A 26,432-nucleotide genomic window follows, 5' to 3' on the forward strand; every position below is an offset into this window, starting at 1 on the left:
AAACTGGAACATCCATATATTCAGAGGATCTGAGGGTGTCTTGGGAGGAGGTAGAGAAGACTTTGGATAAAAGCAAGATATTTCCTCCACTCTACCTCACTTATTAGAGGAACTGATCCCAACAGACATCTCTGAAGAAGCTTTTCTCTTCCTTTCCCTGAAGATACCTCTTGCAGATCAGTAAATCATTCCAGTTGGGGATCCATGTAGTACAGCAGTTCTCAAACTGTTGGTTGGGACTCCAAAGTGGGTCGCGACCCCATTTTAATGGGGTTTCCAGGGCTGGCTTAGACTTACTGGGGCCCGGGGCCACAGCCAAAGCCCAAGGACTTCAGCCCTGGACAGCAAGGCTAAGGTTGGGCTTCGGCTTTGGTCCCCCCACCTGAGGCAATGGGGCTCGGGCTTTGGCCCCCCCACCCAAGGTGGCAGGGCTTGAGTGGGCTCAGGCTTCGGTCCCCCCTCCTCGGGTCATGTATTAATTTTTATTGTCGGAAGGAGGTCACAGTGCAATGAAGTTTGAGAACCGCTGATGTAGTAAATTTCAGCTAACATCCTAGTACTATTCAGTTCCAAAGACAGCACTGTTATCTGTTCTGGTCATGCCTTTGCCATAACCTTCGGATCCATATGAATCACAGATTCCACTAACAGAATGTCTTGTTTAGTTTTCAGTCTGGGAACTGATACTAATGACCTGACTGATCTGAAGAGTCTCTCATCTGGGATCCGTCCCTGCTAACAGTGGCTGCTCTTTCCTTAGCCACCTTCCTTGGAATCAGACCACATGGATCTAATGGTCTTACACATGGCCCGTCCTTTGATGGATCCAAGGCAGGTGGTGATGGGACCTCAGGAGTTTTCAGTTTTAACAGATCCCACATCTTGTGTGCCATGCATACAGCAGGTTCTAGAGTTCGGTCCTATGCCATTTCCTGAGTCTTCATAATCCACGTAGTCTTAGAACTGAACCTGAAGCTAACAGCAGTCTCTTCTCTGTGTTCCATGCTCTGAGAGGAGTCAGACCCTATAGGCTGTACTGCCAAAGCCTCTTGAATCAAGGGTGCCTGTAGCCTATTTCATCTACACACTCTTAGAATAAATGTGTAGCAGATGGAACATCTGGATTGACAATATCCTTCACCAAGATACGAGAGGCACCTTAGATGAGAGTCTGATGCCAGGAACACTGCCAGACATGAGGCAGGTCTCTTGAAGCCTGCTCTTCTGTTCTTCTGATCCGCCATTACAGCTCTGATGGAACTAAAATTAAAATCACTTTTCTAACAGTAACTAAATTTACTAACATAGTACCCAATAATAACTAGCTTCTAATACATTTTACTACTAACCTAACTAACAGCACTACAGAAAAGCAAGGCTCCGGATCTAGGAGATCCAAAGAAGTTTGCTTCTGTCCCCAGGAGTCGTAGAGCACAGAGAAGCAGAAGTGGCAATAGTATAAGAAAAGCTCCAGTGCCAATGCCTTGGCATGAAGACACTAGGCTCACCTCCACAGACTCAGCACCTCAACCTACAAACCTCTTCACTCCCAGGCCTCCCACTCTTCCCTGCTAACCCCCACTCAATACTTCATGCCTCTCCATGCTAGGGTCACTTTGCCTGCTCCCTAGCTCCCCCACCCCCTCGAGCAATGCAGTTAAACCAACCTAACCCCCCTACACTGAAAAACTACAACGGTGCAGCTTCTGCGGCGTAGATGTACCACTAGAGCATTTTAAGTGTAGACATACCCTAAATTAAATAACTTAAGTATGCAATCAATGCAAATCAACCTAGACTTTACTACGGAGTCACTACTGACCCCTCCAAACCACAAATAAATGTGACAGGTCCTTGTGGTACAGATACTGGAAAATATTGAGATCTTAAAGGGTATATTCCCCATTCAAATACAGATCCTGTGCTATTTATTGATATAAATATTTGGAGTAAGATTACAGATGAGCTCAAAATTAAATATGGTCTTAATGTTCTATTACACAGTGTAGCAGTGGAATAGGCAGCATATTCTTCAAGGCAAAGCCCAAGCATAGCACAATACGGATTGTGGATAGAGTTAATGGATTCATGGCAAATGACAACACATCTGTGAATGGACAAGATATTGAAAATGGGCTAAAAGTTTTTTAAAAAAGTGTTTTTAATTTTGTTTGTATGTACAAATGGTAAATAGCTAATGATACAAGCTTTGCTTAGTACATGAACAATGGTGGAGTCAATGAGAGAATTAAATGGTAGCAACACTAAACTGGTTCTGAGTTCAGCAATTATCCAACATAAAATGGGGAAGTTGCAAAAAAGATGCCACAAAGCCAAGCAAGCAGAATAATAAGAATTAGACTAGACTGGAACTGGATACAGCACTAGAGAATACATTGCAAGGAACAATCTTCCGTTGGCTTCCAGCTGAGGGACCAGTTTACTAGAAACCTTTCATCTTTAACTCCTTGGATTCTATCCATTAAGAAAGAAATGTTTCACAAGTAGGGGAAGTATGAAATATTCCATTGTGTTAGCAAATGTCTGTATAAAAACCGTTAAATGCATCCCGGATTCATTGCTACTACTAAAAAATATACAGAAAACATTGCTGCTTTGGACACAGTTTATGTTTCTTGTCTGAACACCCTGTGAGGATTAGTAAGTAGCATAGCAGCATGGCAGGGGAGTCCTGCCAGGTAGTATAAAATCACGGGGCTGGAAAGTGCTTCAATGGAGTTGTGAGATCAGGGGATAGGAGTTGTGTATTCTAAAGTACAGAAGTGAGAAAATGACAAAACTGAAAGGAGTGAAGACTTCCCAATGGAGCAGAGTGAAAGCCACAAGACACGTGTCCTCAGCCCTCAGGCTCTCTCTCAGGCATCTGTAGTATGTGCAGTGTGAAAGTCTGTTATGTGTGTGTTTAAGTCTACATGGTGAGCATGTAAGTCCATAAGGGTTGTGTGTGGCAGACTAACCTATATACGAGTCTACAGTGTGTGTCAGAGGAAAGGGGAAGCTTTTCAGACACTTCATTTGCTTTATCACATTTTCCTTCAATAAGGCTTCTGCATTCGGTACTACTTATTACTCCCTGGCATTCCCAAAGGAAAAAATTCCAAACCTCAGACTTTGGAACTTGCTACTCAACCCACGTGTGGTGGTAGGTCTCGCCATTTAAATAAAACTGGCACAGAAATGTGACAAGGTTCAGCTCTTCCTTCACCAAATCCTATCTTTCATGAGAAGATGAAAAGCTACCCCTTCTGACAAATGCAAAAGCGTAGGCCACTGACTTCCATATCTCTTGCTCTTAAATGATCATAAGCAGGCTTGGTGCCATTTGATTTTTTCCCCCAATCTTGATAAAGAATAAAAAATAAAAATCAATATTAATTAACTATTTTTACAGTTGCAGGAATTTAAGGGAGGGTAGGAGTGCGGCAGTGCTGTCAGCAGTGCTGCAGGGGGTTCCCAGCATAGTGCAGGGGCTCAAGATCCCTGGGTGCAAGGTGTGGGGAAGGATATAGTCCTGGCCTACAGGAACAGCGGCCCTCATCCAGGCCTGCAAGAAGGAGAAGCCAGTGGTCATGGGGGAGGCCACCACACTGCTGAACAGTTCCTGCCTGGGGATGGTCTTCGCACTCCAGGCTGGTGAGTGAGAATGTGGGTCCGTGACATCGAAGCTGTAGAGGGCTCTCTGCATGACTGAGGGGCCAATAACACCCCATCCCTTCAAGGAGCCATTCAGCAGTGGAGTGGCCTCTCTCGTGGCCAGGGGGTTCATCTGCCTCCTGGCTGTGGGGTAGTCTGCCAGGACTGCAGGCTCCTCTGCAACTTGTGCCTGTAGGGATCAGGTGTCACCGACCATGTAGCTGGGCAGGGAGCCCTCTACAGCCCTGTTGTCACAGCCCTGCTCACTCACTCCCATGACAGCAGGGCTCCAGAGGGCTCCCTGCATGGCTGCAGGGTCGGTGACACCTGCAAGGTGTGAGGGGCAGGCTGCACTCGCCACAACTGTTACCAATGGGTTTTGTTGTTGATTTCAGTGCGTCATCTGAAAATGACATTTACTGACATCTACTGATTTAAATTGAATCCTGCCAAGACTAATCATAACTAAAACATCTGTGCTTACCTTATTGCTAGGGCCCAATCAAATTCACTGCCATGAAAAATGCGGCATGGACCGTGAAATCTGGTCTCCCCCGTGAAATCTGGTGTTTTGTGTGCTTTTACCCTATACTATACAGATTTCACAGGGGGAGACCAGTGTTTCTCAAATTGGGAGTCCTGACCAAAAAGGGAGTTGCAGGGAGGACACAAGATTATTTGAGGGGGCTTGCGATATTGCCACCCTTACTTCTGCACTGCCTTTAGAGCTGGGCGGCTTGAGAGCAGCAGCTGTTGGCTAGGCACCCAGCTCTGAAGGCAGCACCTCGCCAGCAGCACGAAGAAGTACCATACCCTGCCACCCTTACTTCTGTGCTGCTGCCTTCAGAGCTGGGTGGGCTGGAGAGAGGCAGCTGCTGACTGAGGGTCCAGCTCTGCAGGCAGCAGCGCAGAAGCAAGGGTGGCAATACCATCCCATGCCATCCTTCCTTCTGCGCTGTTGCTGGCAGTGCTCTGCCTTCAGAGCTGGGCTCCTGTCCAGCAGCTGCCACTCTGCTGCTGCCCAGCTCTGGAGGTAGCACAACCACCACCAGCAGCAATGCAGAAGTAACGGTAGCAGTACTGCAACCTCTTCCCCCCCCACAACTCCTTTTTGGGTCAGGACCCCTACAATTATAACACGGTGACATTTCAGATTTAAATAGTTGAAATCATGAAATTTACAATTTTTAAAATCCCCTGACTGCGAAACTGACCAAGATGGACCATGAATTTGGTAGGGCCCTACTTACTGCAGGACAACCAAGCATGGCCCACACCAAATTCTACCGTGTGACTCATTTTTAGAGTGTCCTTTAGAGAGCGCCAGCCACTGCATGCAATGTTGACTTCTTTTTGGCATCAAGATAGAGCACTGCATGCAGCCACCCAGCTTCTCAAAAGGCTACACCTCCATGTTAAAAATAAGGATGCATACAATATCTGGACCTCCTCCTCAGCCTCCAAACTTGGTTTCCATAAGAAATCCACCTGTTGAAACTGGAGAATGTAGTGTAATTGCTGGATATGAGGACAGAAAATCCGAGTGTTCCCCGCACTATTGTCATAAACTGCATTTTTCAAGCCACAATGGCACTAGCAGTTGGCTTATATTGCTTATTTCATAGAATAGAATCATAGACTATCAGGGTTGGAAGGGACCACAGGAAGTCATCTAGTCCAACCCTCTGCTCAAAGGAGGACCAATCCCCAATTTTTGCCCCAGATCCCTAAATGGCCCCCTCAAGGATTGAACTCACAACCCTGGGTTTAGCAGGCCAATGCTCAAACCACTGAGCTATCCCTCCCCCCGAAGGGTACACTTATATTTACTTCTGTTGGGAGTGTTTAGAAGGGTACACTTATATTTACTTCTATTGGGGGTGTAAAAACACACACACACACACACGGCATATAGATTCTTCATACCATTATCAGGCTGATTTTGAACACCCACTGCTCACCAGGCACTTCAAAGGTCCACTTAATTTGTCCAAACATTTGCAAACAGGGCCCTCTTCCAGAACAAAAATTTTCTGAAAAGGTTGAAGCAAATAAGACAAGACATTTCCAAGATTCAGGAGTGCCAAAAATGAATGGAGTGTTTGACTATGAAAAATTTCCTCATTTGTTTTTGTCCCTTCACAGATCAAAAGTGGTTTGACGTAGGAAAAATGGCCAGACCCCCCTGGTATGTTTTCCTGAGCTGTCCTTAGACATCAAGGAAGAGGGCCTTTTGCGATTTCCAAGGAGTCTGGAGATGGATTATCTATTATAGGGACTAAAACAAATACTTCAAGATAAGGCATAGTCCCCACGTGCCATTCATAATGTACATGAAGAAACTTCCAAGCTCTTGACCAGTGTGGCAGCCTGAAATCCTCATCTAAATGGCTATGCCATTCAAACTTTAGGATGCTGGCAGACATACGTGCTATGTTTTATGTTATCTCTAATGCTTCGTGCACCATTCAGAGTAGCGTGTCACATGTTCCATTAGACGTAAACAGCTGCAGCCAAAGTTTCACAATAAAGTTTCTCTATTGCATTCTGTGACTTGCAACTGACTCAAGTTTATTTCAGCAAACTGAAGAAGAGCCCTTTGTAAGCTTGAAAGCTTGTCTCTTTCACCAACAGAAGTTGGTTCAATAAAGAATATTACCTCACCCACCTTGTCTCTCTCATATCCTGGGACCAAAGAGGCTACAACAACACTGCAAACAAGTTTATTTTGTTAATGCCTCTCCAAACTGTTCAGATGTCCAAATTAGTAGACACAACTTTTAGACATCCCTAACAGATGTCCAAGTGACAGAAACGGCAATAAAATGCATTCAAAAATCTAAAAAAACTCTCAGGCAAAACTTTAATCTTTAGATAAATACCTATCTTGTAAGGAAAAGGCTTGACAACATTGTAGTTTTCTCAAATTACAGTAACATTATAAGTTTGGAACTTCCAAGGTCACGTTACATAACCCCCCCCCAAAAAGCAAACAGCCATGAAAACCTGACCATAGCTCTGACCTGTATCTCAACCCAGAGAACAACTGAAAGGCAGCAGATAATCCCATCTTCAAAAGCACATTTAATCATTGTGTCAGTGACTAAAGTTACTGTACTGTTGTTGATTAACTGAGCACTACTGCTGTAGCATATAAACCGAAGTACAACTGTCTTTACATCACTACAGCAAAATACTTCTGCCTTCTTTAAGGCCATAAGCAGTCAGTCACTGAAAAAAAAAATACAGATTTAAATCTCTTGACCAGAGGTGAACACTTTTTAGGAATTATCCTGAATGATATTCTATGTAATTTCAAATATGAGTGCTGTCATACTGCAAAAGTTAGTATAGGCACATGGACCAGAGATTTTCAAAGGTGACTATTGATTTGGGGTGCCTCAGTTTGTATGTGCTCATTAAGACACCTTTCAAGGATCTGATTTTCAGAAAGTGCTGTGGATACACCTTCTGACAAATATCAGGCCAATTAATGCACCTTCAATGAGCACCCACAAATTGAGGGACCCAAAAATCACTACTCACCTTTGCAAAATTTTGACCATGGCTACCATATCTAGGGTTATGAACTTCATAAAGGATGAACCCCAAATTAAGTAGTTTTACACATCGAGATTATAGCAGGATCACATATATCAAACATGTATTACTGTTCCTCTGCTCCTCAGACAACTTAAACTATGTACATAAAGTGGATTTAAAGCTCAGTTCCTATCAAAAATCCTCCAGAAGTCTATAAGAATATCACCATCATATACTCAAGGTGCAATAGAAGAGTGGAAGCAGATAAGAGCAGAGTTAGGGTTACCTGGATGCCCTTAAATGGGCATTTCCATTCTTTCCAAATATTTTGTTGTTTTTAGCAAAATCTTAGCTTTGAACAGACAGGCCAACAGCTGCTGAAGTTTTGTAAAAACTACTAACGTTCCTGTAAGAGCTTTCTTTTTAAATAATTAAGACGCATATTGCTTACAACCTTAACTCTACCAATGCCATAAACAATTTTTTTTTGCCTAGAAAGTTTATTTAATACAAGCTTGTAGCCCAGTGGGCCAGCTTACTTCTATTATATTCATGGCTTTGCATTATATTCTGCTTTTTATATTCAGTAGTAATACAAGGAACCTATAGGCTTGTATCTTGTAAATCACTGGCTTCAGCAGTTAGCATGAGGCTTGAGGCCTATGAACTTTGGCATAGATAAACTTAGGTAACTCATAAATTTTGGGGAACTGAAAGTAGAGTGCAGGGGGAAATTTTTGTCCATAAGGACATTAGCCAATCACAGCACATGAACTCACACCAGCTTCTGGAAGGTTTTGGACGGAACATCCGACCACAAGAGTGCCATAGTAATGAATTGACATATATGTTAATGCGGTGAAATCATAAATACACTAACCTGTGGAAGAAGGACACCTTAACATTGGTAAGGGGAGGAAATACACATAAGGAAGCGGGGGAAAACCCCTAATGAATATGCATTAGAAATGGTAACGTCAGTGTAACATATTATAAAAGTGGCATCCCAAGGCAGTAGTGGGGAGAGATGTAGCCCTTGGGAGGGGTCAGAATGATGGCCACTGGTGAAGATGAGGAGGGTGATGGTGATGAGGAAGATAATGGTTAACATTTCAGGTTGTCTTGCAAGGGATAGTGTGAGTGTGGATGTTCAGATGTACTTTCTGTATTATCTCTATCTACCTTACTGAGTTAGAGTGTGGGAGACTTTGCTAAATGTATTAATAAATTATTTATTTGTAAATATAAAAGAGTTCCTACAGTGTAAGTGTTGCACCTGTGCACATCGGGGTTCCCAACTATATAATAATTTTAAAAATAATGGGTCTGATCTTTGAACAAGAACCTGTCAACCCTCAAAGTGATAGCTGGGAATTTTATTCATAATCTAGATCAGGCTACAAGCTACACGACAGCGAGAATAAAGGTTTTACTTGGCCACATTATTCGACAGAGACAAACTGATGAGATTATGGAGTTGAACCTGGAGGCACCAATCTATTAGTAGCCAAAAGAGGAGGGGATGGGACTTCTAATTTTCAAAACACCCACTAGCGAGATGCAGATATCAAGACCAAGCCCAGGGTACAAAAGCTTTTTGATAAGAACCCTCCCAGTAGCTGAGCATAAAGACTGGGCTTTTAACCCAACTGTTGCCTATGGACTTACTTTGCAGGCTGTCTCCAACCCTCATCCATTCACCTGCTATATCTGCCTCTAGCTCAGCGGCAGGCAAACTTTTTGGCCTGAGGGCCATATCAGGTTTCCAAAATTGTATGGAGGGCTGGTTAGGGGAGGCTGTGCCTCCCCGAACAGCCAGGCATGGCCCATCCCGACCCCTATCTGACACCCCCCGTCTTCTCGCCCCCCCCCCCGGGACTCCTACCCCATCCAACCGCCCCCGGTTCCCCGTCCCCTGACAGTCCCCTTGGGACTCGTGCCCCATCCACCACCCCCTGCTCCCTGTCCCCTGACTGCCACGGGACTCCCCGCCCCTGACTGTCCCCCACCGCCCCATCCAATCCCTCCTCTCCTTCCTGACTGCCCTCCCGGGACCGCTGCCCCCTTCAACCCCGTTTCCCATTCTCTGACCACCCCGACCCCTATTCACACCCCCTACCCCTGACCACCCCCTCAAACTCCTCTGCCCCTTCTGCAGCACAGAGCACGGGGTCAGGCAGAGGCTTTGCAGCTGCGCTGCCCCAGGATCTTGCAGCCCTCCCGCCCAGAGCATTGTGCCGGCAGCGCAGTGAGTCGAGGCTGCACGGGAGGGGGAATAGCGGGGGAGGGGATGGGGGCTAGCCTCCCAGGAGCTCAGGGGCTGAGCCGGTGGGGCCCGCGGGCCGTAGTTTGCCCACCTCTGCTCTAGCTAGTTTAGTCCTCTCATGAGAAAGTGCATAATATATATTTCAACCTCTGCAGATAATAAATGGCTAACTAGAGTTTTGTAAAACTCTCAAAAGTTCATCACTGGGCTGAAGTGAAAGCAAGCAGAGTTTCAGCCGTAAGAATGAACGTTACACAAAATGGAGAGAGTCACAACAGATTATTATAAGAGAAATTATTTTACAATCCAAACTCAAGCAGTCACTCCTCACAAATGCTATAGCAGTATGACCACTTGCTATTTTCTCGGAGCAGATCAGGTAAGGACGAGAGTGAGATTAGTAGAATCAGAGCTAATTCTAAACACAGGTGGTGAGCAAGACAGAGAGAACAGGAAGTGGAGAGGGGAATCACTGTTGGCATGTGGTGACGGGAAAGATTGATGGCTTCCCTCTCTAGTTTTCCCCACTGTGTAGGCAGGCAGGGGGTGGGGGAAAGGGACTGAGGAGCTGCTGTGCTGGCGACATAACACACCACACAGCCTCCACAGCACTAGCACTGATTAATGGGGCTGGAATGACTCAGGAAACAGAGAAGAATCACTCTCAGACTTTTCTCCTTTTTATCGTTATTTTATCCAAGGCAGTTCACATTTCCAACCAAAACATCTTGAAATTTGTCAAAAGAAGAGAAACATGTAAGACTGAAAACAAGAGTGTCAGAAGGAAGAAAGAACAATATATAAGTGAATGCAGTCAAAAGAAAAGTGCCTGACATTGTAAGTGCCTGATCAAACATAAGTAAGATCTTCCCAAGGGGGTTGGAGAAGAAAACAAAACAAAACAAAAACTCGCCTCATCTTCAGGGACAGGAGAAATTCTCTGGCTATAAATATGAGCTCTTGCATCTTTAGGGTCTGCACATAATTTTTACTTCCCTTATTAATATTTTGCAATTAAAAAGCTTTTGTTTTCTAAATGATATGCTGGCCTGTCAACGTAGACTTACAAAAAAAAAAAGTCTGAAGCAGTAAGAAAGGTAGGAACTTACCCTAACTCATTAAACCCCCGCATTAAACTAAGGTATACATTTTAAAACCTAACTGGGGCCATTGAAGTGCTATCATCATCAGGTATAGGCATTTGTTTCACTTTCTTTTTAAAAGGAACAGGGAAACCAAGGGCTGGTTTAGACATCAATTTTTTTTGTGCTGATGTAACTAAATCAATTTAACTACATCAATGCACACTCCTAATGTAAGATGTACTTAAACTGGTTTAGCTTAATCTGGTAATCAAAATAAAATAAACTGGTATAAATGCAGTTTAAACTGATTTAAGTGTATTTAGAGTTAGGGGTTTGCACTGATGTAATTAAATTAAAGATTTATTCCGTGCAAGTTTTTGGATATAGACATGCACTAAGAAACTATATTAATGCACTGCCCAAAAACTTAGTTAATGTAGAGGTAAGGCTGTCCAGCAGTGCCTTGTACCCTTCCAAAATGCCAAATGTACCTATACTTGAAACTCTGAAAACCAGGAAAGATTTAAGATACACAACAGCCACGCCCCAAACCTGGATCTGGCAAGTACTGAATGTATGAAGTAAATGGGCCATTTTAAGTGATGTGCTGCGTCCCACAGAACTGCATTATCTTATTCATCTACAAACACTGCAACTTCACTTTACTTTGTTACAGACAGCAGTATTGATTAGTGCAGGGATTACCTGCAGCAGGTTGGCACAACTAACACTGCAGTAGCAGGAGAGAGACGTGCACCCAAAGGGATCACAGACCCCTCGTTTCTGTGCTGAGTTATGCGGGTTGTGCAAGCATAGGAGCATAAAATCTATTCTTGCCATGCGGATCTGTAGCAGTCTGGTAGCATACATAATAATGCAGACGTTGGTGCAAGTATGTTGCAGAGAGAGCCCTTAAGACAAGGGTCAAAGGATGGTAACATCTAGTAATTTTGGAATGGTTTGTGAAAAGCAGGTGAAAGAGTTGAGCAAAAGACAGATGTAGCCTGCTGGTGCCACTAAGCCTGCCCTAAACACAACTTTTCCCTTAGTGAGGACATGTTCTGACAATTCCTCCTATCACACTCCCGTGCTGTGTCCTCACAGATGTCTGTTGGAGGGGCCGCACTGGTATATCACACAGAGAACGCACAGTTATTGTTACAGGGCAGGGATGGTATGTTTCCTGGTTTTCAGAGGTTTAAATATAGGTTCATTTGACATTCTGGAGGGTTAAGATGCTCTGCTAGTCAAACTTAACTCTGCACTAAGTTTTTAGTCAGCAAATTCCTCTTGTGTTTTGAGGAAGTGGTGGCAATGAGGGGGATAGGAGGTGGCATCCTGGGGACACCTCACTGCCACTCAGCTACCGATTCTACCCTCCTCCGAGCCCCTCCACACTCCCAGCAGGGCTGCAGGGGCCATGAGGAAGAAGGTGGTAACCAATGGGCTTTGAGGAACACATCCACTAACTGAAGACAGAAAAGCGGAGTTGGGGGGAGCCATAGAACACTTCGAATACTACAGCAGGGGAATTTTTCCTTTTCCATATGGGAATAATTGTACTGATATAGAGCACTTTTACACTAGTATAACCATGTCCACACTATAGGGTTGTACTGTTTTAAACTACACCAGTCAATTTAAAACTGCAACTTTCCAGTGTAGATAAAGCCCCCTCCCAAAAAAAACCCATTGTTGTGCAAGAAATGACAACGAAGCTCAATGGATCATGTGATCTGACCCTGTCTTATTCTGACAAGTTTTGGGGAAGCGATTATAAAAACCCATTATAGGTAAGAATTGAACACTGACAATTTTGCAACCATTCTGTGTTCTACCTTGATAGAGATGTTCTGGAAACAAGGAAATGTGGCTTAGTATTTAGTACTTATAGCCTCGTGTGTACTATCATTCAGAAATAGAAGAAACCTCCATTTATTTGCACCAAATAAGACTGCTGGAAAGAAGTCTGACTTGTTTCCAAAAAGAAAAGTGATTTTAGAAATGAGGAGTAAGCAATACAGAGGCAAAACTTATTTTCAGACTATGAAAAGACAGTATGTAGTTATTACCTTTTAAGAATAAAGACAATTGGACATACAAAGGGCTAGTAGCTAATTTACTGAATGCCTCCTTTTTCTGATCTCTGAATTATGTAAACAATTATTTCATTTATTTGTAAAAAAGACTTCCCAGTTTCTCTTTAGGAGAGGGCAACCAAATTCCCAACTGCCTGCTTCCCTCTCAGTGAACTAGCTAGCTAAGTTTTTATATTGCAATCATCACAGTAGTATCTAAATCCCTTACAAACATACAATCTCAGTTTCTCCTTCTCTGACCTTCAGGTGAAGGGAACTTTTTATATTTTATTGCATTTTTGGTTCAAGTGTGTAGTTGTATGCTAGCAAGACTAGCCCAAAAAAACACAAACAAGGACAAACAGTATCAAGTCACATATAGAGTGGCTTTTTAAAAACATGTGTTTTGTGTTTTAATTATTCAATTGTTCATAATACATCTTAAAAACCAGAAGATATATTTTTCTATTGGTTATTTTGTTTGGCAATTGCCTCAAGGCTGGAAAGGTTAGCTACTTTGTATATGGCGCCAAAATTAACACACCTGTTTAAAAACTTTCACTTTGTGGTCTCTGGCTCAAATCTAGCTCAGGTAGAAATAAAAGTTTACACCATTTGATGGTACTGTGAAGTGTGTGTGAGTTAGGAGTCTCAGTGCATTTCCTAGTGGGCAAATGTGCACATGACAAAAAACACAACTGGCCCTTCTTGCCCATATTAGAAAAGTTATACCAATTTAAATGGATTTAAAATGGAACTAATTAAATCAGTTGTGAACCCCTCACATAGACATATTTAAACTGTTTTAACCTTTACTTAATCAACTTAGTTTGTGTTGCAACATTACTGAACTAAGATTTAAAAATCTTTTCTAAAGTTGACCAGGCCTAAATCTCAGACACACCAAAGACTGCATGAGCAACAGAAGTTGCATTCCCCCCTCAAGAAGCCCAATCTACGTTGGGGTTGAAGCTCCCTAGTGGAGATCGGGCAGATGGGAGGCTTTCACCATCATTTACTGTGTTGGACCTATTCTTCAGATAGACAACTCTTCAATCTCTACTTCTGTATATATCCAAGAATTTTCACCAATGCTGCATTCACTTAAAACTTTGTAAGAAACTACCAATTCAACCTAGCACCCTCTCACATCTAGAAACCTAATATATCAGCATATTTAACAGACACCAGCATAACTAACAGTTGTTTTTATGGCTGCTGCAAAAGTGGAAGCCATATTTTCTTTAATGTTACAATGACTAAGGGTAGACTTAAAAGAAAACTATTAGTTTACAGGTGAAAATGTGAATTCCACCCTTACCAAGTGCCAGGGTATTTAGCAGCGTGCCACTTAATAGAGTTCTAAGATATTTAAAATCCAGAGGACTCTTCCCATAAGGCCAGGATGGCTAAAGTGCATCTCATGAAAGTCACACTCTTATTTGTTATTTATCTTAAGCCAAGCAGCATCACATGATTGGGTCTGTAGTCTTCATGAGCCATTCCTCTGCAAGAAAGATGAAATGGCCATTTGTGATCTGCCATGTTTTATACAAGTCTGGTGTGGATGTGGTGGGCAACCTGCGGCCCGTCAGGGTAATCCACTGGTGGGCCACTAGACAGTTTGTTTACAATGCCCATCAGCAGGCACGACCGCCTGCAGCTTCCAGTGGCCACGGTTCACCATTCCTGGACAATGGGAGCTGTGGGAAGTGGTGGCCAGCACGTCCCAGCAGCCTACGCCGCTTCCTGCAGCTCCCATTGGCTGGGAACGGCGAACCGCAGCCACTGGGAGCTGTGGGCGGCCGTGCCTGGGGACGGTCAATGTAAACAAACTGTCCCGCAGCCCACCAGTGGATTATCCTGAAGGGCCACATGTGGCCCACAGGCTGCAAGTTGCCCACCACTGGACTATAGGTTCATTACAAATTACCAAAACAATTCTCAGTATGGTAAAGTTTGGGCATCCATCATTAGACTATACCGAGTTTAAGGCCCCAGAGATGTTCACAGCCTTCTGTTTAAATGCACAGTGCATTGCAGGAGTCAGGAGGTGGCAGAAGCAGGACAGGAGGGGGAGTGAGGGGAGGTACTAAGACTTGGCTGGCATGGAGGCAGGAAGGAGGGTCCCAGGCTGGGAAGGAGGGTCCCAGGGTTTCCTACCTGCTCCTGGGCACATTCTAGCCTCTCCATTTCCAGCTCCCTGGAATGAGCCCAGGTCCTAGAGCAGCTGGTCTCACTCTCACCTCTCCTCCCATCCCTTGCTGTACATGAGTTTACAAGGAGACAAAGCCCACTCCCGACCCCCATCCCTCCTGGTTCTGCTACCCAGGCAGGAGTGATCTCATTAGAGAGACAATGAGGTTTAATTCCAAGATACAATTGAATACATAAGTGAATATTTAGGGGTGGCAAAAGAGAAAAATCATAAATTTTGGCAACTCTGATCTCATTCTAGGATGTCTCATAACCATGTTTTTTTTAAAAAGTCAATCCCACAGCGTAGGCACCACTTCTGATCTAGCTCTTTGATGCCCAAGATATGTTATTTTCTGGATAGTATCCAGTAAGCCAATGCAAAAATATCATCCCTTCTACTGTATCCAGATGGTAAAAGACCAAATTCATCAGTTCAAGGTCTACACTTGACTGATGTGAAATGCTGGCTTCTCAGACAACTCTTGGGGTTGGACAACAAGCAAAATCCTTTGAACAAGTCAAGAAATCACTTGAAGCTTTTTTCTTCTTAACTTAACTGAACATTGTAATCAAGCTTGTTTAAATCAGTCCTCAGAGGGGATGCAAAACTGATAATCTGACCACTCTGGGTTATTAAAGATCCTATGGCACTTTTTGTAAGGCTCGGGCCATTAACAACAGCATCCTGGTGAAATCTCACCTCATATTACATCCTGCCTCACTAAATTCCCCCTGCAGTTTCAGCTGGATTCAAAATTCTGCTTCTCTTCCTGTCCTAAACGGTTGCACAGTTTTGCTGTGCATCAAAGAATTGATGCCCAATTACATCTGAAGCATGGCAATGATCTTTATGTAGAATAATTAAAGGAAGATGCTCAGGCACCACAGTGACAGACATACCTTTTCAAAAGCATCTTAAGGACTACAAGTCCCACTGAAAGTCAGTGGGACCATGGGCTGGTCTGCACAACTTTTGTCCAACTATAACAACGAGTTTAGAAAACAATAACCAAAGCAATGCAACCCCCTAGTGTGGACAGTTACACCAGTAGAAAGGTGCTTTAAGCTCCATTGTGTAGGCCAGCCCCTAGTTCCATTGATTTTCAGAGTTAGGTTCCTAAGTGACTAAGTCACTTTTGAAAATGGGACTTTGGCACGTTTGAAAATTTTAAGTCTAAGAATCTAAGCAGTACATTACAGTTTAAGGTCACAAGGTGCTTTTGGAATCCTTCAGGTTAAAAGGAGCTGTACAGAAATATAGGATATTACACAGGAAATCCTCATTTCCTGAATCCAGCCTCTCTAGCATGAATTGCTGTGTATATGCATGGTCTCTTCATTAAAACAGATGTCCCCTGAACTGCTGACTTTCCAGTAGTGCATCCTTGAGACAGACACTACTAGAGCGTGGCAAAGGTGTATCCCAAATGGCAGATGTAATTTTCTCTAACTTCCTGGAGGAAAAGACAATGCAACACAGCAATATGGTGGTATAATGGATACAGCTACTTTTGAGCATCTTCTCCTGGATACAAGAAAGCATCTTAAACCCTCCCCCAAATAATAAATGTTCCAAAATTTTCACTTTCTCCTGATTATTAATTATCTTATAGCCACACTTCTATCCTGAAGAATCCCAAAGTTATTTACAAGCTTAACATTATACACAAAATATACACAGGAATCACTATGATTCAGCAACCTCTAAGGTGGAACATGGCAGCTGTTTAACTGCTTGGGACAGTAAGTGAATACCAAATCCATATAAGAACCTAAGTTTTGTCTTACTTAGTAGATAACACCTCCAGCAGCACAATGTCCTTCCCCAGTACCGCTCCAGCATTGGCTCAATACTGACTCACAAAGTAAGATTGTACTTATCACAAACGCCATATCAGGCAGAACATGCATATTCTCTGGACTTCTCCAGTCCAAGTGCTGACCCATCCCAGCAAGACACATCTTGAAATATGTGACTGGATCATGGCTTGAGGTGGGGGTACACCTGCTTTTACAGAGTCACATGTTAAAAGGAGTTACAATGAACTGCGTTAGCTTTGGGACAGTCATACATCAGAAGTTGAAAGTACGAGTTTCCAGATCATTTGAACTGGAAAATGTGGCAGATTTTGGAGTCCAGACAGACAAGTGCACTAGCCTCTGGAGAGGAAAGTTCAAATCCTATTTTAGGCCTGGCGCTCTCACCTTAGCTCTTACTGGACAACGGTCCACATCACAAAAGACGCTACACTCTCAGAAACCTCCTAGTGCAAATCCTTATGTATGTCAGTACGCATTTGCTGTAACAAGAGGTGTGTACACGGGAAGGGTGCTGAGTATGACAATTATAGATATTAGTGTCAATTCTAAAATAGTGGGATCTCCGTTTTACGAGGCACACTAAAGTGCTACAACTGGACCAGATTAGGCTTGGCAAGCCAGTCAACTGACTGGCCAGTTGAGCACCTATTATTTGACTACAGCCAAATATTGTCAAATACTCCAGCAAGAATATCCTAATATAAGCAGTTGCCTCCCTTTTTGATTGCATCATTCTTTCATTTTTTATCTTAATTTCATTGTGTTATACATTTTTCTGCATTAAAATAACTCCGTTTCATATATGTTTTTTGTTATTAGGCATAAGTACATAAAGCTAAGCCTACTGGAGACCATAAAGTCTTACTCTTTTTTTGTTACTGTTATTATTGTTCTAATAAATTAATGCTTTAAAATATTTGACCATTTTTGACATTATTTGACAATACGTGACTAATATGTAATTGGTCAAATAACTAGCTATTTTCGGACTAGTCAAATGCCCAACCCTAGATAGTAGGAGACCCAGCTCTTCAGGGTGGCAGAAAAAGCCCAGTGTGAAGATTGCATAAAAAGCAAATCATTACCCTCAGGGCTTGAAAACTCCACTCCTACTAACTATAAGCTCTCGTTTAAAAAAAAAAAATGTGTATAGCCTTTATAGTCTAAACACAAAATGTTGTAACTGATGTGGTTCTACTTCTGCTGCTAATCACCAGGTGCATTATCATGAAAACTGACCAGAGTACTGCAAGCTGTCCCTGCTGCTATTCAAAGTCCTGCAGGAATCAGTGAAACTAATAAGAATCTGGTCCACTTCATTCTGCTGCTTAGAAAAGCTCAGAGAAACAGCAGCAAGAATGAACCACAGAAATAGAAGCTGGGGGCTAAGAGTAACAGAGACCTCCCCCACCCTTGTGGCAGCCAGTCGGAAATAGTGTGGGACTGGTCAAAGACAGAAAATATTCCTCCTTGCAGCAGAGATTTGGGAGCACTTTCAAGCTGGACACCTGTTTGTTCTGGCTAACAGGTATTAGGCAAATCTTTTAAACCCAACAGAAACAAGTGAGGCTCCTGAAGGCTGTTCATTGGCCTGTCTGAATAGAGGGGAAAGGTGTCAGCCCATTTCCTAGTGAACAGATGCTCAACTCACTAAAAACCACCATGATCAGCCCTCTTATATGCAACCTCAGCTGAGGTCAAGGGCTAAATGGTCCAAGGAGACTTAACTGACCTCAATCTTCAGGTTTGTCAGAACTTGAATTACAATAGGAGAACAAAGTCAATTCCACAAGTGTTTGTCCATCTAACCCTGGAGTCCAAGGGTAAACCAACAATTTTGGTGTCCTGTAACAAAGAGCTGTGGAGTGTCTCAACTTGCATTTATAATCATATTTTAATTAACTTGAGTTAACTAAATTGTCAATTAAATTCAGTTAATACAGGACTACACACTCTACTCTTGACATACCCCAAGAGGTGGTTCTCTGAGGGCAGGCCAGTTTGGAGGAAGTTTTCCACGGCCCCATTGTATTTGTCACAGGTCTGGCCAAGCTCCCCCTACGGCAGACTTGCCAGAAAGCTGTGAGGGAATCTAAACACTGAAGACACATAACATAGGCTCAGCCCCAGCAAGATGAGCTTAGGCACTGTCCCTGCCTCTGGACCTCTATGCATGCATTCCAGGTGCAGACCTTGCATCTGATGCCACTCTTGGCAATGAGGACCACACGGTCCAGTTGTTAAGTCCTGAAACTAGAGCCATCTTCCCCAAGGCTGCCCAACAGCTCTTGCACGTTCCCCAGAATACCTTGTGAGCCTTCTGGTTGTGGAAAGCAAATAGCAAAAGACAGTCTTTCTAACTCAGTCACTCTTTACTTAAGAGAAAGCACAATTCATTTAGAAAACAAGCATCCCGAATGCAACACCCCCTAGTCCAGCTCACCCAACCCTTAAGTGTCTGTCTGTTCAGACAGCCAGGTCTCCCCCTGCCTCATCAAGGCTCCTGCAGCAGCAGCTCTCTTCAGCTTTGGCTTGTGAAAATGGCTGGAGATGCAGAATAGAGCAGCTCCTGCCCTTTTATAACCTTCCAGTCTCCTGCTGTGTGATGACAGGTAGATACTGCAACACCAGGCAGTATCTCTGGGGACCAGTGTACTAAATGTATGCATGGTTTATGTATGACTACGTTCTACTTCATGGGAAGGGTTACCACAGGTCCTTCAGGAACTAAAAACAGTGCGTGTGTTTGGTGAGGGGGGTGATTAAGGTGAGTCACTGAGACTAAACTACTCTACAGCGGTATCACCCCCTGGAGAGGTTTGCACTGTGTTTTCCAGGGACTCAAACAAATAAAGCGCTTTTGGTATAAACAGGCTGAGTTTATACCAAAAGCCTGGGACACAGGGCCTTCTTTCTGACCCAGTAAACAGAAAGGACCCTCTGTCCAAGGAGGAGGATCCCCAATCCTTGCGGAAGGGTTGGAAGGACTGTGGCTTACTAGGATCCCATAAGATTAATGGGATAAACTTTTAGCATGCGTCTAGGAACTTCTATTGTTATTTTATATGTTTTCTCCAAAATAGTTTTATTCTAAAAATGAATGTATTTGGCTCTGTGAAGGCTGCTTGGTAACTGGTATACACTGCTGTAGCCCCTGGAGAAAGGTTAACCATAGGTGCTGGAACCCGGTCACACCTGCTGAGAAAACCACAGTGAGGTGCAGAGGGACTGCTAATCTAATCTCCCAGTTTGGAGGGAAAGAGACACAGGTCTCTACCCACGAGAGGTGACTACCGGGAGCCTGAAACTTAAATGGATGTCCTCAAGGATGACCGGGGGTTGAGAGGGCAGAAGGAGCAGTTAACCTTGAAATGGTGACAATTACAACCTGCTCTGGGGATATTTACAGAGAACTTCGGCATCTGGAACTGTCAGTTTAACATCAGGCTCAACGAAGAGATTCAATTACGGGCTAGAGCGGGAACGAGTGGTAGGACTCTAACCAAGCCCTGCCAAGACACCAGAATGAAGGCCACTGGGAGCTGCGGGCAACTCTGCAAATGTAAACAAACTGTCTGGTGGCCCGCCACCGGATTACCCTGATGGGCCACGTGCAGCCCACGGGCCACAGGTTGCCCACCACTGTCCTAAGGGATATCTGAAAGGGATATTCAATCCTTAGCGCCAATGGCTGTAAAGCTACCCAATTCGCTATATCAGAACAGAAGACTGGTAAGAGAGGCCTAGGAGCAAACCCAACACTAACAGTTCAAAGGCATAAAATTAGGAGAAGGATAATAGTAATATAAAAGAAAACTGAGGTAGAATATCATGTCTCAACTTGCATTTATAATCATAAATTATAAATTACAGAATATCATGTACCAGCTCTTCTGTGTACAGTCTTTTAAGGAAGCAATGGAAGCCACATCTGAAGTAATTTAAAACTGGACTAAAAAAAAAAAAAACCCATGAAAATTACACTGTACTAAACAATCCTGCACTGGCCCCCACGAGATGGTCTGGGATCAAACAGACCTTTGCCACTTCCAACTTCCACCTCACCCAGAAACACTGCATCATCCTCATGTCTCTGAACTCTCAAGAACAATGAGATAGGCCGCAGTGTAGTGTCCACTGCAAATCACAGCATCCAAACAATCTTAACTCCACCTTGTCACATTCTTCAAACTTTCCATATAATTAAAACTTAGTGCAGTCTTAGATATAGGCTACGTTTTGATTTTTATGATTAGTGGCCTTTTTTCTAACATTATTCCTCAGAGGTGAAAAATTTTTGTTCAGTAGGAACCACCCGCTAATGCAGGGGTGGGCAAACTTTTTCACCGGAGGGCCACACTGGGGTTGCAAAACAGTATGGAGGGCTGGGTAGGGAAGGCTGTGCCTCCCCAAAGAGCCTGGCCCCCACCCCCTCCCACTTCCCACCCCCTGACTGCCCCCCTCAGAACCCCCGACCCATCTAACCCCCCCCCGTTCCTTGTCCCCTGACCGCTCCCTCCCAGGACCCCCCGCCCCTAACCACCCCCCCCCGGGGACCCTGCACCCTATCCAACCCCCCCCCCCCGCTCCCTGTCCCCTGGGACCCCCATCCCTAACTGCCCCCCAGGACTCCGCCCCCTATCCAACCCTCTCTGCTCCCTATAGGAGCATCTTCGCTTAAGCCAGCATCCCCCAAACTTTTGAGGGTCACACCCCCCCTTACCCCTGTCTGCACTCCCCCACTCCTCCAGAGCCTGAAGCGGGGCTGCAGCTGGGGGGGGCAAGAACACAGTGGGGTGGGGGGCTGGGAGCAGGGCCGTGGCTGGGGGCAGGAGCAGAGCCAGACCCAGGCTGCGGTGGGGGCTGGAACCAGAGCAGACCTAGGTGGTTCCCCCCCCCCCACATTCCTCTCCCTGCTTTGGGGACCTCTCACTTAAGTGCTATAGCAATGCAGCTGCACTGATGCATTTTAAGTGTAGACCTTCCCTCAGAGCGTCACAGCTAAATACAAGATGTAACAGACTGTTTAGCATAAGTAGGGCTCCATGTTTGTCACAGAGGTTGCGGAAGTTACAGATTCCGTGACTTCTGCAGCAGCCAGTGTGGCTGATCCCAGGGTGGCCCGAGCAGCTGGCACTGGGGCCAGCTGCTCAGGCAACCCTGGAGACAGCTACACCGATTGCTCGAGCAGCGGCCCATACAGCTGGCCCCAGGGGCCTATTTCTTCATAACATTTGTGAGCTTTGTCTTGAAAAAGATTTCTTCTACAAGAGGAAGACTGGTAAAACCTTGTACTATTCGTAGAAAAAAAATCTTATTACACATACTTTTGGATAAACTGAATTATTCCCTTCCACCCTGATTCACATAACTTTGCTGTAAACAGTTTACCAGTTTTCCAACTATGCCACCTCTGGCTGAGAAGATGGTTGATAAATTTCAGCCCAAAGGGTTTGTTTTGAAAAATTCTAAAACGCACATATAAACACAGTAAACTATGGAAAAAAGGTATGAAAGTCAGGCTCTGGCTCCCCATCACCCTGAGAAAAACTATTACCAAATACTGTCTAGACTAGGATTTCATGGTGTGATGTTAGTGACTACCTTCTAAGAAGAAAAGGAGTACTTGTGGCACCTTAGAGACTAACCAATTTATCTGAGCATAAGCTTTGCATCCGATGAAGTGAGTTGTAGCTCACGAAAACTTATGCTCAAATAAATTGGTTAGTCTCTAAGGTGCCACAAGTACTCCTTTTCTTTTTGCAAATACAGACTAACACGGCTGTTACTCTGAAACCTACCTTTTAAGAGTCTCATTGAGACAAAGTAGCCTTCCTTTAACATGCTAAATTGGACTAGCTCTCCCTAGTCCAGACAAGGCCAAAGGCTTTGTCTGGACTAGGGACAGTGGATGAGTGTAAAGTAGGGTTTAGCTCACACATGTGCCAGCTAAGCCTAACTTAAATTTGATTTTTCTTCCTACAGTAAATACAAGGTAACATGACAGTACAGTCGTGCATTGTTGCAGCACAGCAGGAAGGTGGTGATCTGGTAGAGTGGTGCAGGCAGGAGATGCAGAGCAAGGATGCAGTGTAGAGGGCAGCGTAGAGATGTGGCACAATGCTGCAGAAGGGCAGGGCAATACAGAGGGGAGGTGCGCTGATGTGGTGCAGAGCAAACAGCATGGCGGTGATGTGGTGCAGAGGATGGGGCAGCGCAGGGTGGGAACGGGGGGCAGCCGGGCAGACGACAGCGTGGTGTAGGGCAGAGGCAGGGACAGGGATGTGGTGCAGAGAGCGGGGCGATGCGCTGCAGAGCTGGGCCGGGATGTGGTGCGAGGCAGAGGCTGGTGGGGCAGGGCACGGGGCGGCGTGGTGCAGGAGGCGGGCGCGGCGATGCGCTGCACAGAGGCACAGGAAGGGCCGGGGGCAGCGAAGTGATGCGGGGCGGCGAGGAGGCGGGGGCGGGGCCCGGGGCCAGACGAGGTGCGATGCGGGGCAGAGAGCGGCGGCGCAGGGCCGAGCCGCGCGGAGGGGCCGGGCCCTGGCCCGGGCCCTGGCCCACGCACCGGCTCCCCTGGCTCCGGCTCCCCGCTCGGGGCGGCTCCAGGGAGAGGCCGGGGCGCAGCGAGGGGCCGGTGCCCGGGTGGGGTGCCCAGGGCGGGGCGAGGAGGCGCGCGGGCCCCGCCCAGGAGGGTCAGGGGAGGGGCCCCGGCCCGTTACCTGGGTGAGGGTCCCGCGGTGCAGGGCCCGGATCACGCCGCGCGGCGCCGCCATGGCTGGGGGAGGGGAGAAGCGAGCCGGGGAGTCTGCGCCTGCGCACGTGGCCTGCCTGACTGACTGCTAGCGCCTGCGCGCCCGCCACCCACCTTCAAGGGGCGGAGCCAGAACATCATCGACCGCCCGGCCCAGGGGCGGGGCCGGCAGGTTCGTCAGAGTCCCCCGCCCCCACCTCCCAGTGATGCGGCCGCCGGCGCGTGTTGCCTCCTCTCCCGTTGCGTCATCCCAGCCTCCCCCAGCCTGGGCTTTCATGCCCCGCCCCTCCCGCGCAGCGGCCGAGCTCTCCCTACGCGCCCCCCCCCCGGCGCCTCTCCCGGGGCTCGTGCCCGCCCCGGCGCGTGCACAGCTCCCCTCTCCCAGCGCCTCCCCCGTCCCGCCCCACGCAGACTCCTGCACAGGGCCATGTCCCCGCACAGAGATGCGGGTGTCCAGCTCTCCTGCCTCCCGGCTCCAGCCCCAGCCCAAGGGTCAGACTTAACCTCCCCGCCCGGCCTTCCTCCGAGGCTGTCCCAGAACCACCCCAAAGTCTCGTCGCCGTCCCCCCAACACTCCAAACAGACCCCACCTACACAGAGCACCGCCAGCCCCATCCCTGCCAGAAATCGGCCACTTCTCCCCCAGGCCATCACCTCTCCCTAACCATCCGGCACGATCTTGCACCCCAGTCCCCTCGCGAGGCTCGGGATAACAGAACCAAGAGCAATACACATCACTGGGGTTATAAAGAACAGGTGATTTGTTCCCTGATAGCTTTGTGATCAGTTAGCTCAAGCTGAACCGAGATGGGCAGGCTCAGATCCAGGATTGGGAACCTGCGCGGTGCTAAAAGCAGGGGTGGATTATTGCGGGATTTGTGTAATTCAGGCCCAACAGTTAGGAAGAGCCAGATGCAGCAGTGGACCAATGGCAGAGCAGAAGATGACAGCGCGTAACACACAGGTGATTGCTTCCAGCTGCCTGTAAATTTTCGAGCAAGACAACCAGTCTACGGGGGAGGGGGTCTCCCACAGTTTTGGTGGCTCCAGCTACTGTTTAGCCATAATCCACTTCTGGCTGGAGGAAGTGAGTGGCATTACTAATTCAGGAGGGGGCACTCTTCTCTGAGTCAGTACTAACCCCAACGTCCTACTGCAGTACTGTGGGTAATATATTCCAGGCTTTACTAGTATGGGTGTCAATCCATAATATGCTCCTACAGATGCGCAACATGAGGCATTTCTGCCATTTGATGGAGTTTACAAAGAAACATTAGGTGGAAGCTCGGCTTTTATTTTCAACCTCAGGTCATCTGCACACATTATGTTTTAGTGCAGGTTAGATCAGATTAGTAGCCTGACGTTAGAACAGAGACATTCAACGCACATACAATACTGCTTAAAAGTTAATTTTCACAGAAATACTTTAATTTAGAGTCAGATTGTTGAAAAAATTAATCCTTATGCAGTCTATTTAATTAAAACGTTAATGTAATGAAGAGAAGAGGTCACTGACAGAGTCCTCTGGATCACTTGGTAAACTAGGCACAAGCAAATAATATGTATTTTAAAACAGCTAAATGTATACACCTAGGAACAAAGTATGTAGGTTGTATTTACTGGAGGGGGGACTCTATCCTGAGGAGCAGTGACTGAAGAAAATGTGGGGGCATTGGTGGGTAATCAACTGAATGTCAGCTCCCAGGGTGACTCTGTGGCCAGAATAGTTATTGCAATCCTTGAATGCATAGACTGGGAAATTTCAACTTGTAGAGAGGTTATTTTATTCTCTATTTGGCAGTGGTGCCACCGCTGCAAGGAATACTGTGTCCAGTTCTGGTGTCTACAGTTAAAAAAAAGTTGATAAATTGGAGAGAGTTCAAAGAAGAGCCACGACAATGATTAAAGGATTAGAAAACCTGCCTTCTAATGAAAGACTGGAGTTCCATCTATTTAGCTTAACAAACAAGGTTAAGGGGTGACTTGATTACATTCTATAAGTACCTAAGTGGGGAACAAATATTTAATAATGGGCTCTTCAATCTAGCTGAGAACAATATACCATGATCCAACAGCTTGAAGTTGAAGCTAAACAGCTTCAGGCTGGAAATAAGGTGTACATTTTTAAACAGTGACAATAATTAACCATTGGAACAATTTACCAAGGTTCATAGTGGATTCTCCATCAATGGCAATTTTTAAATTAAGACTGGATGTTTTTCCAAAAGATCTGCTCTAGCAATTATTTTGGGGAGGTCAAACTAGATGATCAAAGATCCCTTCTGGCCTTAGAATCTATGAATAGTTTTAGTCTTCTGAGGATTGTAATACCTTGGTCTAATTCCAGTTGTTGGGTTTAGTTGGAGATTTGCTTCGAATATATAATGTACTTTAAAAAACACTAAGTACTCTGAAAAATCAGGGCCTAAGGCTTGTATCTACAGAGAAACTTTGTGACAGTGAGTATCACAATGTCTAATTTATAGGCACCTAGAGAAAAAAAATCACTGGAACAACACTGATCCACAAAGCCTGAGTTTGGCTCCTAAACTTCCAATACAATAAACAGGGAAAGATAGGTGCCTTAGAGTGATTCACAAAGTCAGCATATGAGGCGGGGAGCTGCCTAAGATAGCCAATGGGAGATGCTGCTAAGCCCCTCCACTCTCTCAGAGTTCAGTGCCTAGGTCCAGGCTGCAGGAAAGTGCCTCTCTCTGCTAACAATCCATGAACTAGAGGAGGTAGGTGCTCCTCCACCGACCTCACATGTGGAGTCCAATCCAGTAGGTTTGCTTAGAGGCTGCCTCCATAAAACAGTTGGAGCCAGAGGAGGGGCTCTGATAAACTTTAGCCCAGTGGTTAGGGTATATTAGGGTATCTGCCTGATAAGAAGGGATTTGAATTAGGGATGTAAAATGTTAACTGGTAAGTAGTAGTCTTACTGGTTAACCCGACTTAACCATTAACCCTGGGCTGACCGGCTAGCCCTACTGGCCCCACACTGCCCAGCTGGAGTGGGGCCAGCTGTGCTG

The 26,432-nt window shown here is 45.5% G+C and overlaps 1 protein-coding gene across 1 annotated transcript in view; it reads right to left on the minus strand.

Annotated features, from left to right (window-relative positions):
- Positions 1–23,473, minus strand: part of WARS2 (tryptophanyl tRNA synthetase 2, mitochondrial) — a 79,010-nt gene extending 55,537 nt beyond the window's left edge. The window contains exon 1 of the mRNA XM_074947626.1: positions 23,369–23,473. Coding sequence (XP_074803727.1) covers positions 23,369–23,422 — 54 coding nt within the window. The 5' untranslated portion in view covers positions 23,423–23,473. The remainder of the gene's footprint in view (positions 1–23,368) is intronic.
- Positions 23,474–26,432: the final 2,959 nt, after the last annotated feature.

The sequence above is a fragment of the Natator depressus genome, chromosome 1, assembly GCF_965152275.1.
Source record: "Natator depressus isolate rNatDep1 chromosome 1, rNatDep2.hap1, whole genome shotgun sequence".
NCBI lineage: Eukaryota > Metazoa > Chordata > Testudines > Cheloniidae > Natator > Natator depressus.